The 24523-nt window shown below is 46.5% G+C and overlaps 3 protein-coding genes across 10 annotated transcripts; 2 read left to right on the forward strand and 1 right to left on the reverse strand.

Annotated features, from left to right (window-relative positions):
* Positions 1-225: 225 nt before the first annotated feature.
* Positions 226-8836, forward strand: lamc2 (laminin, gamma 2). 3 transcript variants are annotated; one of them, XM_058068719.1, is made up of 21 exons: positions 296-443; positions 690-866; positions 941-1058; positions 1131-1246; positions 1313-1444; positions 1515-1704; positions 2105-2217; positions 2292-2672; positions 2764-2997; positions 3643-3782; positions 4662-4809; positions 4904-5109; positions 5184-5263; positions 6763-6900; positions 6981-7125; positions 7188-7337; positions 7416-7530; positions 7604-7800; positions 7905-8063; positions 8132-8231; positions 8308-8835. In XM_058068719.1, the coding sequence occupies exons 1-21, from the start codon at positions 377-379 to the stop codon at positions 8559-8561; spliced, it is 3360 nt and encodes a 1119-aa protein (XP_057924702.1). In that variant the 5' UTR covers positions 296-376; the 3' UTR covers positions 8562-8835. The 3 variants fall into 3 exon arrangements, with proteins under 3 accessions (XP_057924700.1, XP_057924702.1, XP_057924701.1); XM_058068717.1 differs by having other exon boundaries at positions 226-443; positions 941-1246; positions 8308-8836; XM_058068718.1 differs by having other exon boundaries at positions 303-443; positions 693-866; positions 941-1246; positions 8308-8836.
* On the reverse strand, positions 8807-24074 carry nmnat2 (nicotinamide nucleotide adenylyltransferase 2). 3 transcript variants are annotated; one of them, XM_058068741.1, is made up of 16 exons: positions 23966-24074; positions 18098-22083; positions 16890-17234; positions 16684-16787; positions 15256-15339; positions 13003-13222; positions 12565-12653; positions 12142-12209; positions 11997-12075; positions 11794-11920; positions 11652-11732; positions 11541-11585; positions 11399-11475; positions 9613-9714; positions 9473-9540; positions 8807-9366 (listed from the first exon to the last, which is right to left on the reverse strand). In XM_058068741.1, the coding sequence occupies exons 6-16, from the start codon at positions 13085-13087 to the stop codon at positions 9264-9266; spliced, it is 924 nt and encodes a 307-aa protein (XP_057924724.1). In that variant the 5' UTR covers positions 13088-13222; positions 15256-15339; positions 16684-16787; positions 16890-17234; positions 18098-22083; positions 23966-24074; the 3' UTR covers positions 8807-9263. The 3 variants fall into 3 exon arrangements, with proteins under 3 accessions (XP_057924724.1, XP_057924723.1, XP_057924725.1); XM_058068740.1 differs by lacking the exon at positions 23966-24074 and adding an exon at positions 22991-23146; XM_058068742.1 differs by lacking the exons at positions 15256-15339; positions 16684-16787; positions 16890-17234; positions 18098-22083; positions 23966-24074 and having other exon boundaries at positions 13003-13241.
* smg7 (SMG7 nonsense mediated mRNA decay factor) lies at positions 13545-22558 on the forward strand. Of its 4 annotated transcripts, none has more exons than XM_058068715.1 (23): positions 13545-13723; positions 14367-14398; positions 15463-15580; positions 15673-15805; positions 15868-16039; positions 16117-16188; positions 16261-16411; positions 16472-16607; positions 16694-16838; positions 16910-17069; positions 17145-17215; positions 18122-18182; positions 18374-18493; positions 18571-18994; positions 19067-19208; positions 19363-19652; positions 19744-20052; positions 20251-20397; positions 20499-20585; positions 20796-20946; positions 21033-21203; positions 21280-21431; positions 21500-22558. In XM_058068715.1, exons 1-23 carry the CDS (start codon positions 13698-13700, stop codon positions 21611-21613), a joined length of 3384 nt encoding a protein of 1127 aa, XP_057924698.1. In that variant the 5' UTR covers positions 13545-13697; the 3' UTR covers positions 21614-22558. The 4 variants fall into 4 exon arrangements, with proteins under 4 accessions (XP_057924698.1, XP_057924696.1, XP_057924697.1 ...); XM_058068713.1 differs by having other exon boundaries at positions 13549-13723; positions 19279-19652; XM_058068714.1 differs by having other exon boundaries at positions 13550-13723; positions 14371-14398; positions 19279-19652.
* Positions 24075-24523: the final 449 nt, after the last annotated feature.

A 24523-nucleotide genomic window follows, 5' to 3' on the forward strand; every position in this document is an offset into this window, starting at 1 on the left:
GTGTGTCTGGAGTGTGTATGCGTGAGTAAGTCTGAGTAAGTGTGTGTGTATGCCAGGATGATATGTGTGTATGTTTGTAACACGTGCACACTCCTTGTGAGAATGGGTCAATGTAATACAAGTTCTCGTAAAACAGGGAGTGCTAGTAGACAATACTACGCTAATGTCAATTTCTATTTCCATGAAGGGCACGCGTGGTGAACACAAGCAGACATCTTGGTGTGACGAATGCGGTGGACTCATCCAGAACAACGCCCCAACACACACTCATGTATGAGTATGCGCGGCGTGTCCTAACGTGCAGGTACACTGCAGTTAAAAGTCGACTGTAGGAGAATCACCAGGATATTGGACTAGCGTGCGATGAGAGGACAACATGAGGGCCAGCTGGATGTACCTCTGCACACTTTTCTTTGCATTTTGTGTCGTCGTGGCAACAGACAGTAAGTCATGTTACCTGTTACTGCAACCGAGAGTCGAAATAACTTTGTAGGAGATGTTTAACTTTGACATTGAATGCACCACCGGTGGCGACTTTATTGTCACATTAACATATGTGAACTTTGCCCCACGGCTGAGACAAAGATTGTTGCCTTGCCTTGAGTTGTTTTCCCAGGGTGTCGTTAGGGACTGGTACATGGGTTATGGGTTAGACGCCATCAGGACATGTTCATGTGCTGTTTCTCCAGAAGAGGTCCTTTGCAACTGCGGTGGCCGATCTGCGTGGTGCCTGCGGGATGAGCTGGGTCTGCGTTGCATCAACTGCGAGGGGAACAGCGAAGGCCGTCGTTGCGAGCGCTGCAAAGAGGGCTTCTACAAACAGGAGGCGTCACTGAGCTGCACATCGTGTGGCTGCCATGCCGCGGGTGAGACCCCGACATTAGCGGTTTAACTGACTTACCTGAACGCATGACAGATTATCACGCCTCTGTTCCCATAGGTTCTGTCAGTACCATGTGTGACCACAGGGGACATTGTACCTGCAAAGAAGGTGTAACGGGAGAAAAGTGCAACCGCTGCTCAAATGGACCAATCGGACATAACGGCTGCTTACAGAGGTTGAAAAAAAAAGAACTTCCTTCAGGGACCTTTGACCTTTCACTAAACTTCCTGTTCTATGTTGATTATAGACGCCGACCCAGGGAAGATTCTGGTTCTCCGTTGTGTTTCTGCTACGGACACAGCAAACAATGTTCTCCTCAGTCCATTTACACGGTCCACAACATCACCTCCACCTTTGCACATGGTAACCTTTCACCTTCACAGTAAAATCCCAGAGAAAAAAGCAGTTGTGACACATTTGTGTTTTCAGGACCGGAAGGTTGGAAGGCAGCGACCTCACATGGACTCACGCCGGCAGATGTCCACTACCGCTGGTCGCCAAAGCACCAGGATGTGGAGGTCATCTCCAGAAACAGCCTACCAGTCTACCTTTATGCTCCAGGTGTGAACAACACCCACCTTCTTCCCACTTAGCCCCTCCTTTTAACCCCAGTCTTGTTTTTCTCCTCCAGCTTCATACTTGGGCAAAAGGTTGCTAAGTTACGGCCAGAACTTGTCTTTCTCATTGCGTCTGGACCGTGGCATTCCACACCCATCTATCAATGATGTGATTCTGGAAGGTTCTGGTCAGAGAGTGTCCGCCTCGCTGGGCGACCTGCGCTCCGTGGTTCCTTGCGGACAGAAACTCAACTACACATTCAGGTCAGAGCTCCACCCACTCGATCAGGTTCTCGCTGCCACATGAAGGTGTTGGGAGAGAACATTCCTGGCACTCCAGCAAGTAGAAACAAACCAGGAATCCGCTGCTCTCATGTTGTTAGCTACATGACTCGCGGCTCTTTGGAACCGGGTCTTGCTGCCAAAACCAAAACCTGGTTTAACTGGGACTGGATTAATGGTGTGCGTGACATACTGTAAAATAACGACACTGGAACCTCATGACTCCCTGATGTGGGTCACCATCTGCTCGGAAAGTAAATAGAGAATAATATTGTTTACCATGGAAGCAGGGTTCAAAACGACCAATCAGCATGTTTCGTCGTGTTTTGGACCTTCTCATGTGTAGAAAGATAAACCAGTGAAGTCACTCATGTTATTTCAGACTGGATGAGAAGCCAGAAAGCAGGTGGCACCCCCAGCTCTCCCGCTTCCAGTTCCAGACACTCCTCCAGAACCTGAGCGCCATCAAGATACGTGCCACCTTTGGAAACGGAGGTGAGACCAGCCTGGACCTGATGGTACCCATCATGTGGTCGCTTGTTGTCAGCTAAACTGTTCCTTGTCTCTAGGACGGGGTTACCTTGACAACGTGAAACTGGTGTCGGCAAAGCGACAGGATGGAGTCCTTGCCGACTGGGTCCAGGTCTGTGTCTGTCCGCAGGGATACGAGGGTGAATTTTGCGAACAATGCTCAGCCGGTTTCAAGCGCCAGAAGGCCATGGATGGTGCCTTCAGCCCATGCGAGCCCTGCAACTGCAGAGGGGGCGACTGCGACCCGCAAACGGGCGACTGTTACCCTGCTGACGAGACGCAGAGCTGCTCGGACGGTTTCTATTGGGACCTCTGGACCCGAGCCTGCATGAAGTGTCCCTGTCCCGAGGGAGTGTTGTGCTCACTGGTTGCTGGATCAGCGCAACCTCAGTGTCACTTCTGTCCACCTGGAACCACAGGTTAGTTCGGAATCCTCTGTATTACACAATCCCAACCATATGGGGGCGCAATATTCATGCAACTAACAGGTCTGTCTCTGTGTATGTTCAGGTGTTCGCTGTGATGAGTGTCAGGAGGGGTTTTACGGTGCGCCTGCAGGGATCCCTGGAGAGCGGCGAGGATGCCGACCTTGCGAGTGTAACGGCCACATTGACGTCAGAGTGGCGGGAAGCTGCGAGCGCACGAGTGGCGAATGTCTCAAGTGTGTCAACAACACGATGGGACGGCAGTGTGACATCTGCTTGCCAGGATTCTATCACCGCAGATTGGCTGACGCCTGCAGACGTGAGTTGGCGCCAAACATTCATTCCTTCATTCATTCGCGTGGGTGCTGGAGCCTATCCCAGCTGTCTTCGGACGAGAGGCGGGGTACACCCTGGACTGGTCACCAGCCAATCACAGGGCACATTAAGACAAACAACCATTCACACTCACATTCATACCTATGGACAATTTGGAGTCGCCAATTAAACCTAGCATGTTTTTGGAATGTGGGAGGAAACCGGAATTCCCGGAGAAAACCCACGCATGCACGGGAAGAACATGCAAATTCCACACAGAGATGGCCGAGGGTGGAATTGAACCCTAGTCTCTTAGTTGTGAGGTCTGAGCGCTAACCACTCGACCGCCGTGCAGCCCGCACCAAATATTCATATTTCATTTTTGGGCCAAAAAATGTGGAATTCTGGGAAAACCTGGAATTTTTGGAATGTGGAAACTAGATAGACTGGATGTCTTAAATCATCTTAAATGGTTTTAATGTTTGAATAGAATCAGTGCAATTAGTAAGAGCTCTAAAGATCAAAGAAAATTTGTGTTATGGAAAATGTGGAATTTCAGGAAAATAGGGAATGTCCTGAATGTGCTGAAATGCGAAAAAATGAGGCATTCACACTAAAAGTTGACGTTTTTTGTGTGTTTGCTCGGCAGCGTGCAACTGCGACCTTCAAGGCTCGGAGTCAGCGCAGTGTGACGACGACGGCCTTTGTCGCTGCAAGCCGGGATTTGAGGGGTCAAAGTGTCAGACGTCCCGCGAGTGTCCCATTTGTTTCAACGCTGCCAAAGCCAAGGTGAGAAATTGGATCAGATTGATGACCTTCCCTCTGCTTTTATTGGCACTGACCAAATGACATCATTCAATTAACAGGCAAAGAACATTAAACTATATGAATACAAAAACCCCTACTTGTTTAATGTCAGAATGTTCTCAAATGTAACATGACTGACGCATCCATGTGTGCAGAAACGTTTTGTTTATCAGTGATAAAAGCAGTAGTTGCGGCAGGAATTAATGGCCCCCATGAAAAGAATGACCTTGGGTCCCCTAACTGTTGTCACCCCTCTCTAGAACCATAACTGACCTAACAAGAGCTTCACATAACCGTGAAGGCCTGCATATGTCTTGCTTCTTATTGTCATATATACTAGATTTCCAGTGTAATATTTACTGTTAATGAGTTGTCCATGCAACAGTCTGCTATTATATTATGGTATGCAATTCACTACTTGATGCAAGACAACATCACTAATGTTCTAAAGGCCATGATTTTATTGTCCATTCATCCATTTTCTGTACCGCTAATCCTCACGAGGCGAGAGGCGGGGTACACCGTGGACTGGTCGCCAGCCAATCACAGGGCACATGTAGACAAACAACCATTCACACTCACATTCATACCTATGGACAATTTGGAGTCGCCAATTAACCTAGCTTGTTCTTGGAATGTGGGAGGAAACCGGAAACCCACGCATGCACGGGGAGAACATGCAAACTCCACACAGAGATGGCCGAGAGTGGAATTGAACTCCGGTCTCCTATAGGTGTGAGGCCTGCACGCTAACCACTTGTTCGCCATGCAGCCAAATGATTGATGAATATTATTACCACATAAAAGTACCATGAAGTACTCGACGTCTTCAACGTGCTCTTCTTCTTCTGAGACTATTAGATGGAGGCGTTTGCCATCAAACTGCAGCAACTGGAGGCGCTGAACTCGCAGATGGGCAGTGGCTTCCAACCCGCCAACATATTGGGCATGCTGAGTGCCGCAGAGACACTGGTCAACGACCTCGAGGGCGATGCTAAGCGGCTAACTGGTGTGACATCGTGCATTTACAACTGGCTTGATGGAAAACATTTAACTATACAGAAGTGTTTGTGTGACGTTTGAAATGCTCTGCTGTCCAACAGACATGGACAAGCGGGTGCAAAAAAGCCTCTCCTCCATCGGCAAAGCACAACTGTCTGAGGAGCAAGACATCGAGAACATAGCTGACGCGAGCGCCGACATCAAACAACATCAACAGACCTACAAGGCCAAAGTGGCTCAGCTTAACGATTTAATGGATGACATGAAACGCAAACTGGGAGAGGCCAAGGCAGACCTTCGGTCCTTCGTAAGTGTTCTTATAGCATCTTGGTCATCTGACTTCAGGTGATGAAGAAGAAGATTATTTTTTCCTTATTTCAGAATGTTGCTCTGGGAGACGCCCCGCAGGGTCCAAATGTTTGGTCTGCTTTGGCGAAGACGGCGTCAGGCTTGGCTGATAAGTGCGTATACCAGACCCATGTACAATGCATTTCTAATATACGGTAAATATAGCATCGGTGTAGTACATATAAGGCTCCAGAATACCCATAATGGATAGACTGATGTTGTAAATCTACTGTAGTAGTGTCGAGTACTGTCAATGTAGTAAACCTAGTACTGTCAATGTAGTAACTACAGAAGTGTCCAAAATATAGTGTTAACGTAATGTAATAAATATATTAGTGACAACTAACTAAATATAGTGTAAATATAGTTTCAATTTGGTAAATATTGTTATTATTATTGTCAATGGAGAAAATGTAGTTGCGTAAATGTAGCAAATATAGTGTCAATGTAGTAAATGTAGTGTACATGTAGTACTGTAAATATAGCACAGTACAGATAAAACATAAATATATTTGAAATATCGTAAATATAGTGTCAATGTAGTAAATGTAGTGTAAAAGTAATACTGTAAATATAGCACAATACCGATAATGAAGTAAATATAGTTGAAATATCTTAAATATAGTGTCAATATTGTACCGTAAATATAGCACAGTACCGATAAGGAAGTAAATATAGTTGAAATATCTTGAATATAGTGTCAAGGTAGTACTGCAAAAATAGCACAGTACCGATAATGAAGTAAATATAGTTGAAATGTCATAAATATAGTGTCAAGGTAGTACTGCAAATATAGCACAGTACCGATAATGAAGTAAATATAGTTGAAATATCTTGAATATAGTGTCAATGTAGTACTGTAAATATAGCACAGTACCGATAATGAAGTAAATATAGTTGAAATGTCATAAATATAGTGTCAATGTAGTACTGTAAATATAGCACAGTACCGATAATGAAGTAAATATAGTTGAAATATCTTACATATAGTGTCAATGTAGTACCTTAAATATAGCACAGTGCCGATAATGAAGTAAATATAGTGTCAATGTAGTAAATACAGTGTAAAAGTAATACTGTAAATATAGCACAGTACCGATAATGAAGTAAATATAGTGTAAAAGTCGTAAATATAGTGTAAATGTAGTAAATATAGTGTAAAAGTAATACTGTAAATATAGTACAGTAGCGATAATGAAGTAAATGTCATTTAAATGTGCTAAATATGGTGTCAATGTAGTAAATATAATTTGTGTAAATATAGTAGTGTCAAAATAGTAAATATAGTTGTGTAAATATAGTAGTGTCAACATAGTAAATATAGTTGTGTAAATGCAGTAAATATAATGTGTCAATGTAGTAAATATAGGGTAAATGTAGCCAATATAGTAGTGACAATGGAGTAAATATATAGTTTACATTTCATAAAAATAGTAGTGGCAGCGAAGTAAATGTAATTGAAATGTAGTAAATATTGTGTCACTGTCATAATTATAGTAATGTCAATATAGTGAGTAAATTCAGTAAATACAGTGTGATTGTATTAGTGTAAATATAGTATTTTAAATGTAGTGATATGTGCGGTAAATATCCAAACGCCTGGCTCTCTCAGACATCAGACAAAGGCGGGTGCGGTGGATCGGAGCGCCAACGAAGCTCTGAGTGATGCCCAGAAAGGTCTGGCGCTGGTGCGGACGCTGATAAACAAGGAGAACAAAGTCAAAGATCTGATTGGAGACGTGAAAAATGCGTAAGTCATTTCACTGTCCAATAGAGTGTCCTCCGTCTTCATTCCATTCCACCGTTCTGACGTCGTGTGTGCACGCTCAGGTACGACCACATGGCGGCCCAGACAAAGGGTTTAGAGAATCGAGCGGTGGATGTGAGTCAGGAGGCCACAGATGAGAGCAACTTGGCAGACGACATGGCAGAAGACATTACCAGGATGGAGCGAGACATCCCATCCGGTCTTAAGGTAACGCTGTCGCCTTGATGTTCATAAACATGTAGCATCACCTGACTTCTTATTCTGTTCAGGAGGGGACAGACGCCATGGCTGCCAAGTTGGATTTCCTGCGAGAAGCTGTCGACGAGAACACAGCAGATTTTGAGGCTCTTCAGGACGAAATGTACCGAGACAAAGTAGCCACCCAGGACCTCTTGGCACAAGGCAGAAGTGCTCAGCAGGTTGGTCTTCTGACCTCCAGAAGGTACACATCAGCCGCAGGTCAGGTGTCTCATGAGTTCTTGTGTGATCCCTGACAGGAAGTGGACACACTAACAAACAGAGTGAACGCCGCCAAGGCTGACACTGAAGGGGCGCTGCAACGCATCAACAGCAACACCGACAAGCTGGATGGCGCCCTCGACGCTCTGAGAGGTGAACTGAAGGTCACAAACATGTAAAAGCGATACAGCGGCAGCTGAGCGTCTTCCCGTCTCTACGTTCTCAGGCTTTGATCAACAGATTGTCAACAACAAGGCACTGGCGGACGCCGCTATCAAGCGATTTCCGATCATTGATGCGACCATCCAGAAAGCCGACAAAAACAACGCAGAGACGCTAGCATTGCTGGAGAACGCGTCAGAAGACTCCAATGGAGTGATGGAGTCCATCAACCAGCTGGAGAACATGATCCCCAATCTGGAGGTGCTTCACCATGTGCTTCACCATACTTAGCAATATTTGTTAGCCTTACTTAGCAAAACAAAAAGTCGTAGTTGCTCTGTGTGAATTCATGTTTAACTCGTCAGGGAATGATGAGGTCATTACCGCCTCATGTGGGCCTGATGACCAATGCCACTAAATTGAACGAGGGTGCCAAAGATCTGCGTGCGCAAGCAGGCGATTTCGCTACAGACCTTGAAGACAGGCTCCACCAGGCCAGAAGACAGACGGCGGAAGCAGATGAGGTGAGAAGTCGACTGTGACTGACAAGAACATCTATAATGGTGACATGGTGGACATGCTTCATCCGCAGGCTGCTTTAGGAGCCGACTCGGCGTGGGCGAACGCCAAACGGGCCAGAGATGCCGCAGGAAGAACACTGCAAAACATCAACAACATGCTGGCCAACCTCAGTATGACATGCAACACGTGCCGTACAGCCCCCTCTGGTGGCGACCTCTCACCTCTTCTTCTTCTTCTTCTCTGCAGACGAGCCGGGTTCGCTGGACATGGAGCGTCTCAAGCAGCTGGAGGACTCGCTGGCTGCCGCACGCAACAACGTGGAGGCAAATCTGAGGCCTCGGCTGACGGACGCGACATTGCTCGAGGCTGCTCGGCGCCGCCAGCTGGATGCTATTAATCGGGACATCGATGCCATCTTAGCAGACATCACCAACCTGGAGGACATCCTGAAAGCCATCCCCAACGGCTGCTTCAACGGATCCCTAAGGGAGCTTCAGTGAGAGGAGGCCATTTTGTTTCCACTTGGCGATGGACTTAAGTTTTGTATGACCCAATCCAACTTCCTGCATTAATGCACATTAGTGGACATCAGCAGCTATGCTCACATTTTGTTATTTTTCTATTTATATAATAATGTGTACATACAACTTTGTCACTTCTGCCAACTTATTATCAGATCAATGGATCAATATTTAATTTGTAACGTAAGCTAATAAGCTAACCATTGTAACGTAATAAATACATTGTAGAATGTTGACTGGAACACACATAGTCAGTGTTGTATTTTATTGTTGCAAGTGTCATCTACAAAGATTCATGCCAGAAGCAGAACCAAAAGCAAAAAAATTGTCTGAGCATGCACACCACTGACAACAAACACTATTGCGCTTTTATTTTGAAAATGTGAAAAATAACCACGGTTAAGTGTTTATCGGTCAAAATATTCATGTTCCACTTTTTATGGACTCAACTGGTCCACTGGGGGGGGCTTTTGTGCATCACCTGAACAACTGCTAGCATTGCGTTAGCCATGTGGCTAACAAGCTAATGTACGTCAACATAAACGTGGGATGAGGACACTGGACTGCTGTCACGTTGGCGAGCGTGTTGCATGCATCCACTGACTTGATGAAAAACAGGAAGTGACGTGACCACCCCCCACCCTGATGGCAGAGTCACATGACCCAAAGGTTGATGGTTCTTTATCCCGAGGCCTTGATGTACAGCTGAGTCTGCAGGATGTAGTCAATGACCGGCTGGTTCAGGTAGTCCACAACATGGCCGTCACCGTGCTGCAGGGCCAGTCTGCAGAAGCACGACGGCACAACATGAAGGGTCTGTTTTACCCACAATGCATTTCACATAAGAACAGGAAATTGCTGTGACATCAGCAGAAAGCGTTGCCGCTCACCTGCTCTTGGTGGAGCTTACGACAGCCATGGGATGGTTGGTGGCATCCTTCACCACTATGATGTTGTCCTGGAAACGAGAGGGTGGGAAAGGTCAGAGCGGGGAAAGACCACGTCTGACTCGGTCATGTGCAGACAGGACCTTGTGCTTGCGGAGTACGGCCGAATGGTTCATGATCCTCTCTGTGTCGGTGCCGTCACGAGGAACAACCACCATCCCAAAATCGCCCACGATAACCTCCATCTGAGAGCACAGGAAGACCAGCTGATGGATGTTGCAGGGCGGTCTCAACAAGAACACTATGGCCGTGTCTCAAATGGAATACTATACAGTGGAACCTTGGTTAGTGTCATTAGTCCGTTCCAGAGGGTGTGACTAACCGAAATCAAATTTGTCCTTAAGAAATCACATAAATCACATACAGAAAACAATTCAAAATGCATATAAATACATATAAATAATAAATCAAAGATTTAAGGTTACTTTTATCTTTATTTCTGACATGACTGTTCCCAAAGACACAATGTTGTGGCGAAATCAACACAAACATCACCTTCCTGCTTTACCATGAATTGTTACTTGAAATAAATCTTGTTTCCCGCATCAGTAACCCAAATTAAAGACAAAGACAGCTGCAAGTGGCAGCCTTTTGATGAGAAACACTATTGAATTCATTAATAAGTGGTATCCATGTTGATCTCCCTGCAACATTGTGTCTTTGGGAACAGTTACATCAAGAATAAAGGTAAAAGTAATATGTATTTATATGCATTTACAATTGTTTTAGAACTGTTTAAACTATAAAAATGTGTTTTGTGTTAACATTTCTGAGAGCCAACTGCTGATGACAACAAACGGGCAATGCAGCTGAACCCTGGTTCCTTTTTCCATATGGTGGGAAGTTGATAGGATGCTAACATTTTGTTATTTAAATTATATTAAAGGGGGTCTATAATGTTTTTTTCCAGTTTTCTGGCCTATAAATGTTGTAAGAATATAGTACTCTCGTGTTAAACAATTCCAAAGTTTCCGATTTTGAGCAGTTTGCGCAGTTGGAAGAGGGGCCTGAAAGAAGTTTGGGATGGCTTGGAACACTAGCTTTCAGGGTGTTTTTTATAACACTGGCTCACTATGATGTCACAGTGTGCCAGACTTCCTTATATGGGCATATATGGGCCTTTCCCCACTGTGCTGCACTGTTTTGTCTTGGGAGTGGGACCAATCACAGCAGTGTGGGCGTGCCCGGAGGCGAGCCATGGCGGGAAGAAACTAAAACAGACAGTTTTGGAAATGCAAGGAAAAACAGCTGGAATAGGTGCAGATTCTGGAAGATCGAGAAAGCTTTCTGTGCAGGTTGTTGTGTGTAGCTGCTCTATAGGAGTCCACAACTCAATACAAAGGGCTGAAAACGAGCTTAATAGATCCCCTTTAAGAATACAGATTAACTCACACAAGATGCGTGCCAAATTGTATGTATGTTAGTATTCGTAGAATGTACGCAAACTGAGACAACATTATGTCATACATTTTTGACCTTAACTGAAAAACACGCTAACCGGAGTGGGTGGGGTGAACACTAACCGAGGTTCCACTGTACTTGTGTCAGTACACTTCAATTAGTATACTGTAGATCCTGAGTGTATGAATTTTGAGTGGGTAGTGCTGTCTCACATGAAATGACAGTTACCTTCTTCTTCTTCTCTCCTTTTTAATGGCAATTTGCAACCACTCAAGCTCGTCCTTTTCCTTCCACCACATAGCCAAGATGCCACATTTTTGAATGTTGAGAGTGCAGCATCTCGGTACTGGCGGTGCACTACACATCGCCATACTTCCCAGTGCGAATGCACTCAAATGACAAAGTGCAAGTACGCAAATGCACCAATTGAGACACAGCCCGTGACGGATGAGGGGGCGGGGAGCTTACATCACTGTCCTTCCACAGGCCAGGGATGCAGAAAGATTCCAGGAGATCACTGCCACACAGGAGCAAGATACGCAACTCTACAAGGACAGTAGGCGGGGTTACTGGAGACACACAGACAGGACAACACAGAAGACAAACTCACCGATCTCCTCGTACGTCATGGCGGGCCCCAAGTTGGCGTTTTCATCTGACAGAGAGCACATGACTATCACACACATGCACACAAGAAGTGACATTGTGTGTCAGCACTCACCAATGAAGGTGAAACGTTCCATGTGAGGACGCACGCAGCAAACCTTCCCCAGATTCTCGCTCAGCTTCCCCCAAAGTTTAACTGGGACACGCATAAACAGGCTTCATTTTCATCTTCATCACGTTCACCATCTTGGACTTACCGGAAGTAGGCATGTGCTTCATGTTATTGTGGTTCAGGTAAACAGGCGGAGCCTGGTTTTGTGGCTGACCAATGACAGGAGTGGATGACGGTGTGTTGACATTGGACAAGATACAGCCGGTCACCCTCTGAAGACAACGACAACAACAACACGTGATGAAGGTGTACTGTTGTGGGTGCGGCCACTCAACAGATGGCACTCGCCTTCATGAGGTCACGGTGGTGCTCCAACACGCTACAGGTGGTCTGCCAGGTGTCTTGGTAACACTCCCAGGGGTCCACCCTACCGTATGAAGAACTTAGAAGAGCCCACTTCAAGCCCCACTTCAAGACAGGTAACATTACTCACCTGATCCAATCGGAGGACTGCACAGCCAGCTGACACATTGTCAGACGATGCCTGCTGGACACCAGACCCTGCCCACAAACATAACGTGTGAAACTCAGACACTAGAGCCTCCAGCCAGGCGATTTAGATCCCCGGTGACGACATATTTTCTCAAAAGCGACAAATATTGACTCTCCAAATACCAATAAACGTTGAGAGTCACTAGACACCCTCATCAAAGGCGGCCAACCTTAGGGCGATCAAGCCAAGCAGTAAAGTTCCTGACCTGGGAACAACTGCCCCGCCCATCAGGTCGTCACTCAAGGTGTTTTTACTGACTTCATCTGACGTCATCTAGCAACTTCCAGGACAGCCAATAGCTACTTTTCTTACTGAAAAGCTGGCAATAGTGGTTCTTGTTAGCATTGAGGAAAAACTACTCACAGGTTTCCCATAGGAATCGTGCACTGGCGAAATGATCCCTCCGATCACGATAAAACGTCCTGTTTTGTGCAGGTAGTCTCTTGCTTTCTCTGCAGACACACACACACACCAAGTCCAAAGATACCCATGAGTCCAAACAAACACAACAACAGAAGTGTGTAATAAACATGCAATTTCGAACATTAGCTATGTCAATTTGTTTTTTTTTAAAGGCCATTTACTCGGTGTCTTTACTGTTTAAGAAGGACATGTTTTTATCTAGGCTACGCCACAGTTTGGAAAAGGGCGGGGAATGTACAATGACGTGTTTAACTCAGGCCTAGCCAAACAAACCGCGTTAACAATCGTTCCAAAAGGATTTTGCCACTGGTCCATTTCAGCACCATACCAATGGACAGCGACGTGTTGTTTTTTTTACCATGACGTCACAACACTCACCAAACATATGGATGTGTCCCTTGGTGATGGGGTTGAAGCTGCCGCAGGACAGCAAGATCACGTGACTTTTGCTAGATTCCGGCATGGCTACTCGACGGCCGGTCCGGTCTTGGTGCTGGTCCGGGTCGTGGTCTTGGTTCTGTTGCTGATCGGCTCGGAGATTGTTTGGAGCAGCAGTCGATGCAGAGAGAGGCGAGGTCGATGTGTCTGCGGCAGGATGCTGGAGGAAGTGACGTCACTGCTTTAAGTCATCACACAGACGCACATTTGAAGTTCACCCGACACAGTGTGCATAATTAATGTTCGCTAGTTCCCGTTAACAACATTATTAGAACTCAGTATGCATTAGTGCTCCTTAACAACCTTATCAGAACGACCGCATCTGATTGACAACTGCTGTCAGGGCAATGACGTAACAGTCACAACAAATGAGATGAGCATTTTGACGTCAAAACAGCGAGACTACTTACTCGTTACTCTTTATTTATTTATTGCCGATCAAACACTTTATTATGACAAGTGTGTTGCATTTATTTCAGCGTTCCTTCGTGTTCAAACCGAAAGCTTCCGAAATGTGCCGAACCTCATCCTTGTCTCCCCCGCCCCCTGTGTGCAGTCAGACAGGAACAATATGGCTGCGGCGGCGGAGTTGGCTTCTGAGCTCGTCGTAGCCTGAAAGCAGGCGAGCGGACAGGATGAGCCTATGTTCCCAGTATTTACGGTAGGTTGTCTCTGCTCTCTTGTGTCCTGTGGATCCGCGCTACGACAGACAACATAAAATGACCGTTGAACGTAACACTCGTTGTTTTGTTGGTGTGTGAAGGCTAAAGCTAGCGGCTGCTAGCTAGCATCATACATCAACAAACCATCGATGCTGGCGTCTGTCATCAGCCTACACAAATATTAGTCACGTGTGACGATGTATTGCAATAAACTATGTGGGTTTTTGCTTTTATTTTCACTATGACCTCTAATTGAAAACCCAACATGTGCGTTCCTTCGCGGATGCTACGTAGCTTTAGCCTGCTAACATTAGCGTTCTTGTGCATACACGCCAAGGTTGTCATCGTCTAAGCCATCGTTTGATTATCACTAAAGTCATCAGTGTTCTAGCTATGTTGCCAGGTCACTTGTGTTGTATGTACAGATGATTGAGTGATTTCAGCTTGCGGGTTTATGTTGTTTTGAGCGTTCTTGACGCAATGTGTGGCTTCTACAGACTTCTGCGTCACAACAATGCTTAAATGACGTTGTGGCTGGTGACGTCATCACGTGGACCACAGTCAGAAGCGGAAAGTGTTTTATTTGCTTCAGTGTTTGTGACTGTTGTCTAACCAGTTACTTGTTGTTGTGTTGACTTGCAGACAGGCAGAGGCCCTGAAGGCTGACATGACAGGTGAGTCTTCGCTACACAGTATATCTATACTATAAACTCCTGCATATACACTTATGCACACCCTTCATAATTTATTTTTCGATTTCACGTTATTGTGATTAAATCAATGCAATTTGTTTAGTTTAAGTGAAAGAATAACAACAATACACAAATCAAGAAATTACTAATTTCGTGGGTATTTTATGAATCAGTTTTCGAACTGCTTATTGTCCTGTGTTATGGTGGTCGTATCTTCCTTTGACAAGGTTTTCTTGTCCGCTTTAAGAGAAGCATCTCCATAGCATAGTTTCCACCACCATACGTGATGGTGGGCACGGTGTGCTTCACCTTATGGCATCCATATGACCAAACTTAAACCTGGCCTCATCATACCACGGGATTTGTTGACCCACAGCTGGAATTTTGCTTCAGTTGACTTCTAGCAAAAGTGTTATTTGGCCATATGGATATTGAATATGTCTTGATAAAGAACGAAAAACATACAAGCTGAATTTATTTGGCCTTGAGTATGCTGAACATGTCTGGGGAAAGGAAGGAGAAGCATACAAGCCAAAGACCACTGTGCCAACCAAGTATGATGGTGTGAACATCATGCTATGGAGATGCTTGTCAAGGAAAACGGCCAACCTGCCCCAGCTTGAGGCTTTCACCATATTGTTGTTGTTCTTTAATTTGTTGGTCACATATACCAACTGTAAATCATAAACAAACTTGACAAAATGCATTCATTTAATCAAAAAAGTAAGTGAATAATGTAAGAAAGTAAAAGGATTGCAATGTGTCGCTTACCATATTTCATTATAATGTAATTTTTAATATGACATCATAACAGAATGGTTGTGTTTTTATGAACATACCTCGGCATGACTGTTATTGGTGGATAAGCAGAAATTGAGGTTGTTTCTGTCATGTTTTCAGTTTCTGTGTGACCTTGAAAAGTCCTGTAATTTTGACATGAAAATGCGGTTACCATAGAAACAACACGTTGGCTCACAAGAAAAAAAATGTTTCATATCAAACCAAAGATATTTTGAGCATGTTTAAACTGCCAGTGTGTCATGCAGACTCCAAGCTGGTAGCAGCTGAGGCGTGGACGTCCCGTCAGGCCCTTCAGGACCTGTACCAGAAGATGCTGGTCACAGACTTGGAGTACGCCTTGGACAAGAAGGTGGAGCAGGATCTGTAAGCGGCCACACCTCCTCTGAGCCATGATGGACACGGGCCTCTCCACACAACCCCTGACCTTTTGAGTCTTTTTGTGTGTCCACATCTAGGTGGAACCACGCCTTTAAGAATCAGATCACCACCTTGCAAAGCCAGGCCAAAAACCGAGCCAATCCCAACCGCAGTGAGGTGCAGGCCAACCTGTCATTGTTCCTGGAGGCAGCCAGCGGCTTCTACACTCAAGTGAGCCCGACTGTGATGTCACTTCACCTCACCCTGCTTTGTGACGTTGTGATTGTGTGCAGTTGTTACAGGAGCTGTGCACAGTCTTCAATGTGGATCTGCCGTGTCGCGTCAAGACATCCCAGCTGGGCATTATCAGCAACAGACAGAACAACGGCGGTGCCATTGTCACTCCGCAGCCCAGCTCATGCTCGTACATCTGCCAGCATTGCTTGGTGCACCTGGGCGACATCGGTTAGGAAGAGGAGCAAACCTTGTTGCCTGGTGCTGAAGAAGACTCTTGATGTTCACTCTTCTATTCTGCCTTTCAGCACGCTACCGCAACCAGACCAGCCAGGCCGAGTCGTATTACCGACACGCCGCTCAGCTGGTCCCATCCAACGGTGAGCCCCAAATCGCCATTACAGTTGCTAATGACTTGTCCCTCATTGACCTGGACATGTTGCGTGTTCCAGGTCAGCCGTACAACCAGCTGGCCATTCTGGCATCCTCCAAAGGAGACCACCTGACCACCATCTTCTACTACTGCCGCAGTATTGCTGTCAAGTTCCCCTTCCCAGCAGCCTCCACTAACCTGCAAAAGGCACTGTCCAAGGCTCTGGAAAGGTAATGACCATCTTTGTCATCTGATTGGCTGAAATATGTCTCAAAATGCCATGTTTGCAGCCGCGAGGATGTGCGAAGCAAGTGGAGTGTGTCTGACTTCATTAAGGCCTTCATCAAGTTTCACGGCCACGTGTACCTGGGTAAGAGTGTGGACCAGCTGGATGCTCTGAGGGAGCGCTTGGAGGATAATTTCCAGGTACACATCAACATCTGTAGGCTGTCAGCACGCATGCTGTGATTTGAAGCTTTTGTGTGTGTTTCCGTGTGCGTACCTGTGTGCAGAGACTGATCCTCCAGAAGGCCTTCAGCTCTCAGCAGCTGGTCCACATGACCGTCATCAACCTTTTTGAGCTGCACCACCTCAGAGAGCTGGCGGCTGATGGAGCAGAGCAGCAGGTCAGCTGGTTCCAGCTGCTCGGTCTCTTCAGTAAGAAGCACATGAAGCCTCGATAGCTTTCTCTTGTATGTACACTTTTACCTGACATTCTGTCTCCTCAGTGTCCTTGCTGGGGATCATGTGCAGGCGGGTTTTGCTCAACAAGAACTGCGATGAGGAGGTGGCTGGAGAGTGTCCTCTGCCGGCCATCAAAATTTCTTTGGACTGGCTCAGGCTGAGACCCGGCATGTTCCATGAGGCCGCTGTGGGCGAGAGGCAGCAGTAAGATGGTGCTCATAAGGTCGCCACATCCTCACGAGAACTTCTTTTGACATCTCATCTCTTTTTGTCTGTCAGTGTCTGGCCGTGGCTGGTCTCTATCCTCAACAGCTTCCAGCCCAAAGACCACCATGTGTCCAACTCCTCAGGTACAGGAGTAGTGCAGTTCTGCAAATGTGGTTTCTGCATTAGTAGGGTACAGCACCAGTAGTCATCCCTAGTTTATTGCAGTTAATTGATTTCAAACCCGAATCCGAAAAGTGAATTTCCGCAAAGTAGGGTTCAATGTTAATACACTGAATATTTTCATAGTTTAACATAGTTTATGGCCTTGTAAATACAACCTTTACCATTATTAGAGCCCTGTGGACATGAAATAACACACCTGTTGTCACTTTTATACTATTATTCTTTGTGTACACCACATTGCTCAAGTGCAATGCATATGCTTCGGGATCGAGGCGGGACGAGACGCTATGGCTTTAAACTAGTTAGTCTCCTATTTATTTACTCTATATTAAACTTAGGAAAGGGTTTAAAATGGAGTGGGGAAGAAGGACCAAGAAGCCAGATACTTACCACTTCCACACATAATGGGAGTAGAACTTCTTTTTCACTCTATCATGCCATGGCTGACTCCATTCAGTGTGATGGAAATTTAATGTCATGTCTCAATAATGGAAAATGACTGACGGCTCCTGGCTAGAATACTACGTATACCTTTGTCTTTCAATATTTTTTTATTTGATTTAATAACACTAGGGCTGCAGCTATTGAATATTGTCTTAATCAAGTATTCTACTGAAATGTTTTTCCATTCAAGCTAATCGTAGTAATGCAATAATAAATTAACAAACAAGTAAATGAGAAAAATATATTTCCGCAATAGTGTTCATGGCTCGAATGGCGCAATCAAACAAGTAGCTTTTCTACACAACTTAGTATATTTGTATCATATTAGTAAATTGTATATAAGCATGTATATGTAGTTGATGGTCAGCAGTTAAATTTGTGTGAAATTTTGGACTTACCTGGAATCTTGTTCTTCTCCTCAGTGACACCACTGCCGGAAGAGTTTGAGCTTCAAGGCTTCCTGGCCCTCCGACCTGCTCTCAGGTACCGACCGTGCTGGCACACAATCAGCCTGCTTCTTTTGTTTTGTTTTTTTTTCTTGCCTGCTTCTTTTGTGATGTGACTGTGATTAAATATCGACTTATCAAACTATCACAATCACTTCTCTTATGTCCCATCATATTCTATTGTGACATAGCCTAAGATTCCCAGCCCTGTGTGTGACATTCTTTCAGGTCTCTGGACTTCACCAAAGGTCACCAGGGTGTCCCGGTGGACCGCAATGTTCTGCTCCTCCGCACCAGACATCAGAGACTCATCACTTTGGGAAAGTGGGTAGCTGACAACCAGCCGGGGTAAGCCTCGCTTGAACCTTGGGACCTTATCGTCCTTAACTGGACAGAGAGACCACTAAGCTCCTCCCCTCCTGCAGACTCATACGGTGCCGCGTTGGCGATGACGGCCTCCTCTTCTTCATCACTGACATTCCCGAGCAGGCCATTGAGGAGCCTGCAGAGAAGGAGCCGTTTGTGCTGCAGGAGGCCTCCAATGGCGAGCAGGTTATCGGCGAGGGTGGTAACACCGGCCTCAAGTCCGTGCTCTCAGCGGGAAAGGCTCAGAACTCGTGGTTGGATGGTGGTGAAAGACCTGTCGTCACCTTCAAGGAAAACATCAAACCACGGGAGCAGAACCGCGAGCCAGCTCGCATCCCTCATCAGAAAGATAGTGGTAAGGAGCGCCGTGACTTTGCCAAAGGCAACGGGACTTCTGGGAAAAGTGAGCTGAAGAGAGATGGAAAGAGGAAGTGCGAACTGAAGAAAGTCTGCCAGGAGAAAGTTGCAGATGCTGGAAAACAGGTAGAAATATGGAATATCCCCCAGTAGAACTTGTACAGATTAGATTGAATTGGAAGGATGTTTCTTCTTCAGGTGAAAGCTCAGACAGAACTTCGGAAGACTCCGGTCTCTGAGGCCAAGAAGGCCCCCGCTACTCCAACTCAAGGCACCTGCTCTTCCCAGTTCATTCCAATCCATCATCCTGGAGCCTTTCCACCTCTGCCTAGTCGACCTGGTACAGGCGCACACACACGTACACACACACACACACATACACAAGTTCTGAACACTAGTGTGCTTTCCAGGCTTCCCTGCCTCTGCCTTTGTCATCCCTCCCCCGGTGGCGTTCCCAGGCTTGCAAGTGAATCCGGGCTTCACCTTCTCTACAGGGGTGTCCGTGCCTGGACCTTTCCTACAGACTGCTGTGCACACACAGGCGGGATCCCAGGTTCAGAGTGGGAAGCAATCCCATATCCCTTACAGTCAGCAGAGGCCCTCAGGTCCGGCTCAGGGGCCAGGCTCCTCAGGCCAGGGCCCTGTAACCCCAGGCCCCCTCCAAGGTCAGCAGCCCCCATCCCAGCTGCAGGTGCAGGTGGTGAGTCAGCAGCAGTCTCCCACCAAACCCGTTCAGCAGGTCGGGATGGGCAAGAGTCCACCCCACCACTCGGGCCTGCAGCAGGTCAGTTGTGCCCTCGTGTTTGAGTCCCATGACTGGCACAGGTGTACTTCGCCAGATGTTAAGAGTCTGTTATTGTGTGCATGTGTCTCAGTCGTTCCTACAGCTCCAGGATCAGCAGATGTGGAGTCAAAATCAAGCGGCGCTGCAGAAGATCCCAGCCATGCCGATGTCATTGAAGCAGCAGGCATTCTACTTGGCACCCCAAGACCCCGTCAAAGTGTACGACCACCAGTTGCCGCCGCATACAGCCAACATGGACAAGAAGATGAAGTTCCCGCCCTACTGGGGGCCTTCCTTCCGAGTGGGCGACGGGCCAGCTGCCATGGTCGACAGGATGAAGAGGCCTCAGATTGCGTGTCCAGAACAAGATGCCGGTGGGCCCAGAGGACCTCCATTTGAGGTGAGATGATGCTCTGGATTTCCCTGTCTTTGCTTCCTCACTTCAGCCTCTCCTGGAGGGTCTGTCCACCAACCAGACCAAAGATCTTTTGTGATGTGGCAAGACGCTCCACTCGGACACATCAGTACATCAATCTTCTTTTCTTTCCTTTGCTTCTATTTTTCCTCTCCCTGCTCCTCCTCCTTCCTCTTTCACCAGGACAAGAGCTCACCTCTTCTACCTCCTGACCTCTTAAAAACGCTTGCTGATTTTGAGGAAGAGGAGGAGCTCATCTTTTCTAAGCCTCCTGATTTCTTCCAGGCTTTGGCTGGCCCTCTTAGCACACTTCCTGGACCAAATATCTTTGTATGTAGTCCTGTCTCCTCATCCTGACCTCTGCTGCTCACCCTCCATGCCACTGATGACACCATTATAGCTTCATCCCATAATGTCTTTCTCCTCTGCAGCTACCTAACCAGACCAGGACGGAGAGCGGCCCAGAGGTGGTCAGCCATTCGTCTTCCCTGCTACCCATGTCTGGCCTCCCCTTGCAGGTTAGCCATAACCTTTAACGTCCTCTCTTCTTCTGCTCAGCTCAAAGTCAGCTAGTTAATTGGAATTGTGGCAAACACGACATTCCTCTGTATGACCACCAGAGGGCAGTCTGTACATGGCAGTGATGTTTGGTCACATGAGCTCCTTTATGACAAGAACATATTTCCAGTAAAACAAAAGACAAACAAAGACAACATGCGTGTGTTCAGGAATACAACCAGAACAGCATCTTCAGTCAAGCCTACGGGAAGAACTTAGCTGCCGGCTCCAAGTCTGACACTCCCATGATGCACCAGGAGCCGTCACTCTACTCGCTCTTCGAGTGGACACCCTGGTCCCCATCCCTCCACGCCAATTCAGGTACATTGGACAAGCAGAACACACACGCCCTCTTGTTGTGGGTTTGGATCACGATGATGTGACAGAAGTTATGTTGGAATTGGCAGATCACTCCACGCCGGCCAGCCAGTCACCTCACTCATCCAACCCCAGCAGTTTGCCGAGCTCCCCACCCAACCACAACCACGCAGCCACACCGTTTTCCAACTTCGGTCCCATCGGTACACCAGACAGCCGAGAGCGGCGCACAGTGGACCGCTGGAAGGCTGAAAAGACAGGTGAGGGCGGGGCCTTGACCTCGCTGTTGGAGACTCCGCCTCCACATGCCGACTGACGCTTGTGTGTGTTTGTCAGGGGGCATGAGCGGCTTCGGTCTGGACTACCTGCCAGCTTCCTCCTCTTCGGACACAGGCTGGCACCAAGTCCCGTCCCCTGGCAGCTCCTGGACCAATCAGGAGTCTCCAATGGAAGAGTCGTCCTCCACAGTGCTGCTGGACAGCTTCAAGGTGCCTAAAGTTTTCTATTGAGGGTTTGCGTGTGCTGGTCGTGTGCTAAGGTTTGCTTGTCCGTGTAGTCCATCTGGTCCAGCTCCATGATGCAGCCCGGCCCATCTGCGCTGGAGCAGCTGCTCCTGCAGCAGAAGCAGAAGCAGCAGCGAGGTCACGGTGCCATGAACCCGCCTCACTGAGGGGCCAGCGAGGCAGCGCTCAGCGCTTGGAGACCAACCCCTCAACACGAGTTTGATGAAGACCAGCTCCAATTAACACGCTAATCATAGCGGTGCAACGAGGTGGATGCTGGGGAGGCCATGACCCCCCTCCCCCAGCCGACCTGGCTGAAACTCCACCCCCACGCTCCCTCGACTGTCGAGGAGTGGGACGAGCCTCCTGGATCGCAGGATGTCAGATCACAGCCTGAGATCCCCCAACACACAGACACACACACACACACTGGTGGCACCGCCCCCATCTTTCTTCATCCTGGACGTCCCCTCAGTTTGTTTTAGCATCTTTGCTGCCACAGGCTGAAGAAGTACGAGGGAGAGCGAGGACCCTGTGGTGGTCAGGTGACCAGGGGGCCGGAATGCCACACTGAACTTGTCATTGCTATTTTCTCGGTGGGGAGGAGGACAAACACGTGCGTTTTCGACATGGTGGCCTAGAAGGAGGCGGAGCAAGAAGAAAAACACGTAGTTAGTCATTTGTTTGTTAACGTCTTAGCTGATGTAATCCTGCTCGCTAGCTTAGCCCGCATTAGCTTTTGTTGCTCTTCCGCCATTTTACCTCATGCTCTGACAGAGAGTTGTCTCGGTTGCCTTTTAATGACGGGTCACTTTTTAAGCAAGTGATAGCAGGACGGAGCAAATAGCCTCCAGTCAAACCAAGAGATCAACTTTATTCTGAAAGTATTTGCCCAATCAATCAATCAATCAATCAATCAATGCGTCCATCAAAAGGCAGTGAGTGACCCCGCCCTCATTGTGCAGCTTTTTCATGCATGATGTCCACGGTCAGCTTGCTAATGCTTTCCTGCTGTTCTTGCAGTGCATTGGGAGGAATGTGAGGAAGATGAGCATCTTGTTCTGTTTTTGTGTCGTTTCTGCAAATAAACATGAAATCATGTTCCCCTTTAACGTGCTTACTCCTCTCTAGTGCTACATACATGCAAAGTCCCAACAATATCGTACATACACGCACTTATATATACACTATGGAACAGGAAGATTTTATGTTTATGTGTCTCTGAAAGGTTCCACTTTTTACCGCGACACTGAAATGCAGCACTGGTCTAATAACAGTTGCGTCCCAATATTCACTAGTATCACTACTATGTTTCTGTGCATTATAAGACAAGAAACGAGTTAATTTCAGCTAGCTTAGCTGAGACTACTGATAACCGAGAGGTCGTGTTAGTTATCTAGTATCACTAGTTAGCTAGTTTATTTTTGGAGGGCTTCATATAAAGAAAACAACTTCACAAAGAGAAAACAACTTGAATGAATACAATTAGACAGTATTTTAAATCCTTAATGTTCACTTAACAGTATACACAAAACCAGACTGACCATAGAATCTGGTGAGAACAGACATGCAAGTCAAATTGGGTTTTTCCTGCGGTCGGAATCAGCGAGGAGGTGCAGGAGGCATCAGGACTAGTTGCCTGAGCCATCTCAACTGGCTCTTCTCAATGTGAAGGAGCAACGGTTCTACCGAGGTCCTCACCCTCTCTCAACAGCGCAACAACAAGTGAGGACTAATGATGTGTCGGTCATGAACGAACGGGTCAAAAGAACTAGTTCTTTTTTGTGATTGGAATGAACGAGGTCATCGACAGTGTCCATCAATCTCGGTCTTTCAGTCAGCTAACCCCACCCACCCACAGATAGAGGCGCGACAATAGGATAAGCCAGGCAAGAACCCAGATAGTCCCCGCCCTGCAAAAGGAATGGTGAACTGACTCTCCAGCCAATCAAAAGCATTTGCAACTGAACGGGTATTTTGGGGTATTTTATCTCGTTCATTCCGTTCACTAGTTCTTTTGACCCGTTCGTTCATGACCGACACACCACTACTGCAAACCACCACTTAAGGAAAAACATTGTAGACAAGCAGTTGATGAGTTGTTCCACATGATGGAAAGACACATATCTGTGATTTAAAGCATCCAGTCATCACAGTAACAACATGCAAATGCAGCAACACTGTTGTTCTTAAATGCTTTTTTTTATGTTTTTACGTCATTTCTGTTTGGGCAAACCTTTACTTTTACTTTGTTTTTTTAATGACACTTTCCACAAATTTACAATGGCCAAATAAAGAAGAAGATTGGCGCCAATATAAACAGGAGGTTATAGATATTTCTGTGTTCACATGCTACAAACATCATTTTAAATGTAGCATTCGTCAAATAGTTGTGTTCGAAACAGGCTGCTTGGAGTTCAATCACAAGCTATGTACAGTATTTTATTTAGACTAACCAGACTGACCACTGGCCATCTCGACATTTCAGGTATCGCCAACTTATTAAGTAATGGTCTCACCTGGGCTACCCCAATGAAAAATTCCTGGCCCACTGGTGGAACTGGACCATTGTCGCTAAGTGAGAGCTGGATTATGTCGCACAGGGAACCTGACCTGGGAACGCCTGAGTGTCTCCCCGGGGAAACTGGAAAAATGGGTTTCCTTAATGAGACTGCTAGCAGAAAATGGATGCATGAATGGATAATAGACGAATAAATAAAAGAAAAACTTGACTGTCTTTGAACAACACTATATTTTTACTTTTACTTTCTGTACTTACATTTGGTATAGCTGCTTTGTTGATGTTTGTTTCCTGTAACAACATTTAACAGGTTCGAAACAAGTCATAGCCAGCCTGTGTAAATACAAACATCACAAACTTTATTGACACATATGCACAAAGGGTAAAGAACAACAGACTATGAGTCCACAAAAGCAGCTTTCATGTTTTGACAATAAAACGTTGCTGCCAAACAATGTTCCCATGTTCCCACCAACACATTCCTTTTGCAGCTCGACTCCGGGAATTCTCCGGGAATTTTGGGAATGTTTAGAATTGGGGTTCGTCACTTCCGGTT

This window comes from Doryrhamphus excisus, chromosome 3, assembly GCF_030265055.1.
Source record: "Doryrhamphus excisus isolate RoL2022-K1 chromosome 3, RoL_Dexc_1.0, whole genome shotgun sequence".
Classification (NCBI taxonomy): domain Eukaryota; kingdom Metazoa; phylum Chordata; class Actinopteri; order Syngnathiformes; family Syngnathidae; genus Doryrhamphus; species Doryrhamphus excisus.

What these genes read in the sequence shown, in the direction of transcription:
- lamc2 (XM_058068717.1), top strand. Translation starts at nt 377, where the DNA reads ATGAGGGCCAGCTGGATGTACCTCTGCACACTTTTCTTTGCATTTTGT. An exon ending in TCAACGCTGCCAAAGCCAAG is followed by an intron (nt 3,783 to 4,661) that starts GTGAGAAATTGG and finishes TGAGACTATTAG; the next exon opens with ATGGAGGCGTTTGCCATCAA. An exon ending in CGCCCTCGACGCTCTGAGAG is followed by an intron (nt 7,531 to 7,603) that starts GTGAACTGAAGG and finishes CTACGTTCTCAG; the next exon opens with GCTTTGATCAACAGATTGTC.
- nmnat2 (XM_058068741.1), bottom strand. Translation starts at nt 13,087, where the DNA reads ATGCCGGAATCTAGCAAAAGTCACGTGATCTTGCTGTCCTGCGGCAGC. An exon ending in ACGATTCCTATGGGAAACCT is followed by an intron (nt 12,210 to 12,564) that starts GTGAGTAGTTTT and finishes GTTTGTGGGCAG; the next exon opens with GGTCTGGTGTCCAGCAGGCA. An exon ending in GCCTGTGGAAGGACAGTGAT is followed by an intron (nt 9,715 to 11,398) that starts GTAAGCTCCCCG and finishes CTGTGCTCTCAG; the next exon opens with ATGGAGGTTATCGTGGGCGA.
- smg7 (XM_058068713.1), top strand. Translation starts at nt 13,698, where the DNA reads ATGAGCCTATGTTCCCAGTATTTACG. An exon ending in CTATGTTCCCAGTATTTACG is followed by an intron (nt 13,724 to 14,366) that starts GTAGGTTGTCTC and finishes GTTGACTTGCAG; the next exon opens with ACAGGCAGAGGCCCTGAAGG. An exon ending in TGTCTGGCCTCCCCTTGCAG is followed by an intron (nt 20,586 to 20,795) that starts GTTAGCCATAAC and finishes GCGTGTGTTCAG; the next exon opens with GAATACAACCAGAACAGCAT.